Source organism: Ovis canadensis, chromosome 22 (genome assembly GCF_042477335.2).
Source record: "Ovis canadensis isolate MfBH-ARS-UI-01 breed Bighorn chromosome 22, ARS-UI_OviCan_v2, whole genome shotgun sequence".
NCBI lineage: Eukaryota > Metazoa > Chordata > Mammalia > Artiodactyla > Bovidae > Ovis > Ovis canadensis.
In genome coordinates, this window is record NC_091266.1 from 36,808,285 (window position 1) to 36,817,399 (window position 9,115).

The 9,115-nt window shown below is 47.4% G+C and overlaps 1 protein-coding gene across 1 annotated transcript; it reads left to right on the plus strand.

Moving 5' to 3' along the window:
- The first annotated feature begins 3,551 nt into the window (after positions 1 to 3,551).
- On the plus strand, positions 3,552 to 7,863 carry WNT8B (Wnt family member 8B). The gene is made up of 5 exons (XM_069567564.1): positions 3,552 to 3,620; positions 4,571 to 4,709; positions 5,553 to 5,678; positions 6,964 to 7,106; positions 7,318 to 7,863. Exons 1-5 carry the CDS (start codon positions 3,606 to 3,608, stop codon positions 7,861 to 7,863), a joined length of 969 nt encoding a protein of 322 aa, XP_069423665.1. The 5' UTR covers positions 3,552 to 3,605.
- The last annotated feature ends 1,252 nt before the right edge of the window (positions 7,864 to 9,115 follow it).

The following is a 9,115-nucleotide window of genomic DNA, read 5'->3' on the forward strand; positions in this document are numbered from 1 at the left end:
CTTTATATATATATTGCTTCCCTGGTGGCTCAGTTGGTAAAGAATCTGCCTGCCACGTGGTAGACCCGGGTTCGATCCCTGGATCAGCTAAAGAAGAGAATGGCAACCCATTCCAGGTTTCTTGCCTGAAGAATTCCATGGACAGAGAAGGCTGTTAGGTTGTAGTCCATGAGGTCACAAAGAGTCAGACACAACTGAGTTTTATATATTATATGTATTTATGCAAGTCTGGAGTTAAACAAAAGGTCTGAGAAGAGCTGAGAGGGTCCAGAAAGACAGAAACCCTTTGGCACCAGCCTGGGTCATGTCATCAGCAACTGTTTGTAAAGGGAATGGGAAGCGTACAGCTCCATGTAGTAGTAGCATGCTGCTTGAACCGCATTCTGTAGAGCCGTCTCCATCTTCCACTGTCTGTTAGCATCTTTCCTTTAATCATATTACTGTCCCTAGGTGGCACACATATACACTTAAATTCCTTCCTCTTTGGCTCTCCTCACATTACACACTCACTATGCCTTCTATAATCCATATTCTATGTCACTCCCTAAAAGGACATATAAGACTGCAGACTTAATCAATAAATGGGTGGGTTCTGACTGATCCACCCACCAGTCCTTTTCATCTCTCCCCTTCCTCGGGCGTCCCTATTCCCTGACACAACAATACTGGCATTAGGCCAGTTGAAAATACCACAATGATCTCTAAGTGTTCCAATAAAAACAAGAATCACTCACTTTAAATCAAAAGCTATAAATTATTAAGTTTAGTGAGGAAGTTAGGCTTCTTTCCCACACATTGTGAATGCAAAGGAAAGGTTCTTAAGGAAGTTTAAAGTGCTGCTCCAGAGAACACAAGAATGATAAGTGAGGGGCTTCCTTGGTGGCTCAGTGGTGAAGAATCTGCCTGCCAATCAATGCAGGAGACACAGGTTCGATCACTGACCCAGGAAGACTCCACATGCCATGTAGCAACTAAGCCTGTGTGCCACAACTACTGAGCCTGTGCTCTAGAACCTGGAAGCCACAACTGCTGAGCTCATGTGTTGCAACTACTGAAGTCCACACGCACCTTAGAGACTGTGCTCCACAGCAGGAGAAGCCACAGCAATGAGAAGCCTGCGACCAGCAACAAGAGAATGGCCCCCGCTCTCTGCAACTAGAGAAAGGCCTGCACAGCAGTGAGGACCCAACACAGCCAAAAAAAAAAAAAGTGATAAATTAAACAGTCTATATGGAGACAGTATCAGTATTAGTGGTCTGGATAGAAGACCAAACCAGCCACAACATTCCTTTAAGCCAAAGCCTAACCCGAAGCAAGGACCTAAATCTTTTTCTGTAAAGCCTGAGAGAGGTGCTGCTACTGCTAAGTCGCTTCAGTTGTGTCCAACTTTGTGAGGCCCCATAGATGGCAGCCCACCAGGCTCCCCCGTCCCTGGAATTCTCCAGGCAAGAACACTAGAGTGGGTTGCCATTTCCTTCTCCGATGCGTGAAAGTGAAAATTGAAAGCGAAGTCGCCTAGTCCTGTCCGACTCTTAGCGACCCCATGGACTACAGCCCACCAGGCTCCTCCGCCCATGGGATTTTCCAGGCAAGAGTACGGGAGTGGGGTGCCATCGCCTTCTCCGAGAGAGGTGAGGAAGATGCAAAAGAGAAGTTTAAAGCTATCAGAGATTGGTTCATGAGGCTTATGGAAAAGAAGCCATCTCCATAATATAAAAATGTAAGGGCAGACAGCAAATGCTGATGTAAATCTGCAGCAAATTATCCAGATTCCAGATCTAGTCAAAATAATTAATGAAGGAGGCTAAATTAAACAACAGATTTTCAGTGGAGAAGAAACAGCCTTCTACTGAAAGAAGATGCCATCCAGGACTTTCATAGCTAGAGAGGAAAAGTCAATGTCCAGTTTCAGAACTTCAAAAGACAGGTTGACTCTTGGGACTAAGGCAGCTAGTGATATAGACTGAAATCAATGTTCATTTACCCTTTTGAAAATTCCAGGGCCCTTGAGAATTATGCTAATTCTGCTCTATAAATGGAACAACAAAGCCTGGATTACAGCACATCTGTTTACAACATGGTTTACTGAATATTTTAAGCCCAATGTTGAGAACTACTGCTCAGAAAAAAAAGATTTGGTTCAAAACATGACTGCTCACTGACAATATACCTGAGAACTCTGATGGAGATGTACAGTGAGATTAATGCTATTTTTCATGCCTGCTAACACAACATTCATTCTGCAGCCCATGAATCAAGGAATAATTTTGACTTTCAAGTCTTATTATTTAAGAAATACATTTTATAAGGCTATAACTGCCATGACAAAGTTAATTGAGAACCTTCTGAAAAGGCTGCACCATTCTAGATAACTAAGAACATTCAGGATTCATGGGAAGACGTCAAAACATCAAGTTTAACAGGGGTTTGGAATAAGTGGATTTCAGTCCTCATGGATGACTTTGTGAAGTTCAAGATTTCAGTGGAGGAAATAACTGCAGGTGGAAAGAGAACTGGAATTAGAAGCAGAGTCCGAAGATGTGACTGAATTGTTGCAATTTCATGATAAAACTTGAATGAGTGAGAAGTTGCTTCTTATGGATGAGCAAAGAAAACAGTTTCTTGAGATGAACTCTACCCATGGTGAAGAGGCTGTAAAGATTGTCGAAATGACAACAAAGGACTTAGAACATTACATAAACTTAGTTGATAAAGCAGTGGCACTATTTGAGAGGATTGACTCCAATTTTGAAAGAAGTTCTACCCTAAAATACTATCAAACAGCACTGCATACTACAGAGGAATCATTCATGAAAGGAAGACTGAATCGATATGGTGAAATTTACTGTCTTATTTTAAGAAATTGCCATATCTAATCCAGCCTTCAGCAACCACCACCCCGGTCAGTCAGCAGACATCAACATCAATGCAAGACCCTCTACCAGCAAAAAGATTTTGACTCAGGAAGCCTCAGGTGATGGGTAGCACTTTTTAACAATAAGCTTTTTTTTTTTTTTTTAGAACTTTCCTGGTGGGCCAGTGGTTAAGAATCCACCTGCAGGGGACTTGTGTTCAGTCTCTGCTCTGGAAGATTCCACATGCCATGGGGCAACTAAGCCTGTTTACCATAACTACTAAGTCAGCGCTTTAGAGCCTGTGCTCTGCAATGAGAGAAGCAGTGGCAACGAGAAGCCCACACTCCACCCACAACTAAGGAAAGTCCACATGCAGCAATGAAGACCCAGCACAGCCGAAAATAAACAAGTAAATGCCAAGGCTGTAAAATCCATGAAAAAATAAAGTATTTTAAAATTAGGGTACATACATTGTATTTTTTTAAGACAATGCTATTGTATACTTAATAGACAACAGTATAGTGTGGACATAGCTTTTATATGTATTGGGAAACCAAAAAAATTCATGTGATTAGCTTTATTGCAATATTTGCTTTATTGCAATGGTCTGAAACCAAACCAGGAATGTCGCTGAGGTATGCCTATATATTTGCTGAAGTAATTCTTAAAACACTTGGCATTAGAAATGAATCGGTGTATCTCTATTATGCTGTGGTTTCTCTCTCTTCTAGGTCAGTGAACAATTTCCTGATGACTGGTCCAAAGGTAAGAAAAAAATTCCTTTGATTTATTTGGACTTCACTTAGCTTCTTGACTGAAGACTATACATGTCAATTTCTTGTCATTATATCCACATCTTTTATTATACTGTGTATCTTTTAGGCAGAAAAACTGTGGCACGGAAAGGGATACACCCCAAATCACACAGCAAACTAATGTCAGAGCCAGGACAAGAACTCAGGAATATTGACTCTGAATTTATGACCAGAATAAAAGTTTTCTTTCATAGTGTCACGCTATAGTTAGCCATATAGTTAGCACAGGGCGGGCAAGCTGTTCTTCATCTTTAAAATGCTGGCATTCTACTACATGATCTCTAAGAATATTTCCAGCTACAAAATGTTCTCTTCATAGGATGAAAACAGTTGAGAATTCATGAATCGTGTAATTGAGTCTCACTTTGAAGTGACAGAGTACAGTGAACAGACTGAGATCTAGAGTCTAATGAAATACCAGTTTCATTCCTACTTCCACCATTTGCTAGTGGTGGGACCTTGAGCAAAGTGTTTTACATCACCTCTATGAGCCTTAAGTTTCTATTCTATAAAGTGAAAGTGAAGTCGCTCAGTCGTGTCCGACTCTTTGCGACCCCGTGGACTGTAGCCCACCAGGCTCCTCCGTCCATGGGATTCTCCAGGCAAGAATACTGGAGTGGGTTGCCATTTCCTTCTCCAGGGGATCTTCCCGACCCAGGGATCGAACCCAGGTCTCCTGCATTGCAGGCAGACGCTTTAACCTCTGAGCCACCAAGGGGTACCAGTTTCACAAGGTTATTTGTGATGTTACATGAGACAGCATATTGAAAGTGCTTACTCTGTCATTAATTTGGAGGAGTGGGAAAGTGGGCAGGAAAAGACGTGCTTGGCCACTTTAAGGCAAATGCCTACCAAGTTCAGCTGCTATGAGTCTGAAGTTTGACCCCTGTGTCCCTGCAGGCTTACCTGATCTACTCCAGCAGCGTGGCAGCTGGTGCCCAGAGTGGAATTGAAGAATGCAAATACCAGTTTGCTTGGGACCGCTGGAACTGCCCTGAGAGAGCCCTGCAGCTGTCCAGCCATGGTGGCCTTCGCGGTGGTAAGGAAAGCTTCAGCCACAGGTCCCTGGACCCCTTGGCCACAGGTCAGAGCCCCACTCTCCAGGGACAGAACCAAGCCTCCTCTTTCCCTTTGTTGGTCTCTGGTCTCAGGTCATCTCCCTCTCTAGTATCTTCTCTGTTTTTTGCTCCAGCTCCTCTTTTTCTTAACTGACACCCTCTCTACTCAACAAATGGCCCTTGCCTCATCCCCAATCCTATACCATCTGCAGCCTCCTAGCTTCCTCAAAATATAAATAGGTAGGTAAGTAGAGGTCATATATTTTCATGCCTCTTAGCCTCTTCCGTTAGCAGGCTCAGTAGAGAGGTACAGGGCAAGTGGGAATTGACTTGGAGACCAGATTCCCATACAGAAGTGGCCATGCCAGGAAATGATTGAGGTCTAGCTAGCGCCTCTCAGAAGCCTCTCAGACTTCCATGTTCCAAGAGAAAGTGGGGATGGGTTCTTTACACCCTGACCTTCAGATTCTTCCCCATTTCTTTCTTGGTTTCCTTCCCACCTAAATGCCACCCATATCAACAATACTCTAACCACTCAGTCATAAAATGTATAACCTGAAAAGATGGGAAGAGAGAAGAGCTGAGCTGAGACCAGGACTGGAACAGATCCTGGAAGAGAGTAAGGTACATTATAAAGGTGGCAAGATATTTGGTTGGCCAAACAGTTTGTTGGGGTTTTCCATAAGACCCTGTGGAAAAGCCTGAACTAACTTTTTGGCCAACCCAACAGAACAGAGCGGAGTGAGGAGGGTACAGTGATGGTATTAAAGGTATGTCTTTGGGCTGTAATTCCTCCCTCTGACTCAGTTTTTGGTTCCTGTCAGCTAATCGGGAGACAGCATTTGTGCACGCCATCAGTTCTGCCGGGGTCATGTACACTCTGACTAGAAACTGCAGCCTTGGGGATTTTGACAACTGTGGCTGTGATGACTCCCGCAATGGGCAACTGGGTAAGTAGTGGCCTTGGGGGTGGGTAGGGCAGCCCAGTGAAGTTCACTCAGGCAATGAAAAGCTTGGCAGATACTTGGTGGAGTGAAGAAGGGTGGTAGTCTTCTACATCTGAGGAAAATCAAGGTGGACCACTTTGAGCCCAAGCGCTACAGTGACAAGCAAGGCTATAGGTAGCTGGGAGCCCTTCTCTCACTGGGTGGTTCCCTTAATTTAAATACAATAATAAAAGAAGAACAGTCCCTTCAGATTCTAACCTATTACTGTCTCAACCATGGGAGGGGGGCCCTTCCACACTGCCTAATGAAGGAAAGCTACAAGGCTCAAAATAGCCTGGAGTTAAAACTCCCCTCCAGGACCTCCCCACTGTTCTATACAGAATAAAGCACTTTCTTCCCAGAAGAAAGGAATGGACATTAAGACTGATTCCGTTCAGCTCCCAGCTGATCCCTGGGATCCCTCTCTGGCTGGTCTCAGGAATTCCTTGCCCCAGTTGTTGAAAGCTAACTAGTCAAAAATAATGATGAGAAAAAACAGACCCCCTCAAAACAATGTATCTCCGCATATATATGTTTTCTATATATACCTACTTTCTTCTTGACTTAGCACTACTGCTAAGTCACTTCAGTCATGTCCGACTCTTAGCCCAACAGGCTCCTCCGTCCATGGGATTTTCCAGGCAAGAGTACTGGCGTGGGGTGCCACTTAGCACAGCAGCCCACTAATCTGACTGCTGCCCCTTCTCGCCTCATTAAAGGTGATCTGTTCCTGTGAAGTGCCAGTCTTGTGTTTTTCTCTCGAACCTCACCTTCTCTAACTCCCTTACCTTACACCCATCCCTATCTCATTTCCTGTTTACCTCCACTGTCCTCTGCAAGCCTCTGCCCTCCACCTCAACTACCAACTGCTGTTCCATATTATCTCAATTGGCCTCTCTCCCCGTCAGTGTGTGCACTTTCCTCACCTTTTCCACACCATTTTGTGCCTTCCGGAAGTCAGTCTCTGGCAGAGCACGTGTACACTCTGCCGGAAGGCCAGGAACATAGCCCAGGGAGCAGGCACCTGCCTCCCCTGGTAGCTACTTCTGTCATGGAGTCCTGAGCAGGGGATGGGCTGAAGCCAGGAGTACAAAGGTGTCAAAAATAAATCTGGAGTGAAACTATTCTGGAGCGGGTGCACTCGCCCCTCCTGAATCCTTCCTCAATCCCCCTAACCCACTTAGAACCAGCAGCCCAGGAAGCTCCCTGCAGCCTGCTCAACTGCCTTTCTTCCCACCACGTTTTCCAGGGGGCCAAGGCTGGCTGTGGGGAGGCTGCAGCGACAACGTGGGCTTCGGAGAGGCAATATCCAAGCAGTTCGTCGATGCCCTGGAGACAGGACAGGATGCTCGGGCAGCTATGAACCTGCACAACAACGAGGCTGGCCGCAAGGTGAGTCCTGCAGCCCCTGGAATCAGGCACCTGGCTCCATCCACTACCAGGCCTAGGTGTGGACAGCCCGTCAAGTCTTTTATCTGACTGGGCAAACGTGGTACCAAGCCGGCTGGCCAGGCAGACTTGCAGGAAGCCTCGCAACTCGCCAGACGGCGAGACTCCCCAGGGGCGCAATCCCTGGCCCGCTCACTCCTAGCTCTCTCCCCAGGCGGTGAAGGGCACCATGAAACGCACGTGTAAGTGCCACGGGGTGTCTGGCAGCTGCACCACGCAGACCTGCTGGCTGCAGCTGCCGGAGTTCCGAGAGGTGGGCGCGCACCTGAAAGAGAAGTACCACGCAGCTCTCAAGGTGGACCTGCTGCAGGGTGCAGGCAACAGCGCGGCGGGCCGCGGCGCCATCGCTGACACCTTTCGCTCCATCTCCACGCGGGAGCTGGTGCACCTGGAGGACTCCCCGGACTACTGCCTGGAGAACAAGACGCTAGGGCTGCTGGGCACCGAAGGCAGAGAGTGCCTGCGGCGCGGCCGGGCCCTGGGCCGCTGGGAGCGCCGCAGCTGCCGCCGACTCTGCGGGGACTGCGGGCTGGCGGTAGAGGAGCGCCGCGCCGAGACCGTGTCCAGCTGCAACTGCAAGTTTCACTGGTGCTGCGCGGTCCGCTGCGAGCAGTGCCGCCGGCGAGTCACCAAGTACTTCTGCAGCCGCGCGGACCGGCCACGGGGGGGCGCGGCGCACGAACCCGGGAGAAAACCCTAAGCGACTCCTCTCCCCTCTCTTGTTTCCCCTTTGGTCCTTGGCTTTTTTTAGAGACCCCCAGTAGTGAGGAATCTAGGGAATAGGGACCCCACACTACCAAGGCCAGGGATCCCGAGGGAGAGAGCTGCTGCATTCTCTCCGGAGCTCGCCACTTTCCAGCCTGTTTCCACAGTTTCTCTGCTGTCGGCATCGTCGGCCCACCACGCTGAGGCCTGACAGCGCTCTGAGACTCTGAGCTACTGATCTTCCCAGGACTTCGAAGAGAATGGGCGTTCCTTCTCCCGGTCCTGCCTGCTATAATGCCTGACCTAGCCTGTGGAACTTAGGAACTGGAAGAACCCTCCTGAGTTATGCAGGGCCCAGAGAAAGCATGGCTTTTTTTTTTTTACCCCATCTTCCCCCCTCTATCCCTACTGCCCTATTTCCTGCTGTCAGCTCTCTGCCACAGCCACACCTTCCTTGGGCAGAAGCCCTCCTGTGCTTCTGATCCCCTAACTGCTGGCATAGACTCCCCAAGAATCTCTACTTTCCCTCCCCTTATCCCTCCTTCTTTCTCTGAAAGAGATACTGGGGAAACTGACCCGAGAAAAAGCATGTCTTTAGGGGTTGGTTCTTAGAGGCGGAAGTTGAAGATGGAGGAAGTGAGAACCTTGAGGGCTGATTTGATGAAAACCAAGGGTGCCACTCACCCCTGTCTTGTCTCTAATGGACTTTGCCAGTGGGGCAACGACCTTCTTAGACAACCATCCAAGGTGCCCCAGACACATACCCACAACACCCAGGAAAGAGGTAAGGGGAGAGTGCCAGTTATTTCCTACCCTTTCAAATAAGCTTCTCTGTGCTCCTAACCTACATTTTCCTAGCAACCAACTTTACCTCTACTCTTCCCCAAAGGATCTTATCTGAGCCAAGACTGAGATAAATAAAGCTAATTTCCCTTCAGACCCTGGTTTGCACCTCTGAAGACAGGTCATGAGGAATGAGAAGCTGGGATCCCTCCTTTTCACTAACCTGATTCTCAAATAGGCAGGATTCAGAACTGGATACTTTCCTTCAATATGTAAACTTCCTGCAATGAAACTGTTAATAGGAAGTTCAGTACCTTGAACCTTAATTTATTGTAGTCACTGTGACATCTGTCTTTTTTTCCAGGTATTGAACTTATTCTTGGGGCTATGGGGAAGGGTGCATGGAAGATGTAACCTCTAGGCCCTCTCCTCCCTCCCACCTTGCCTGGATACTATCCTTCTGT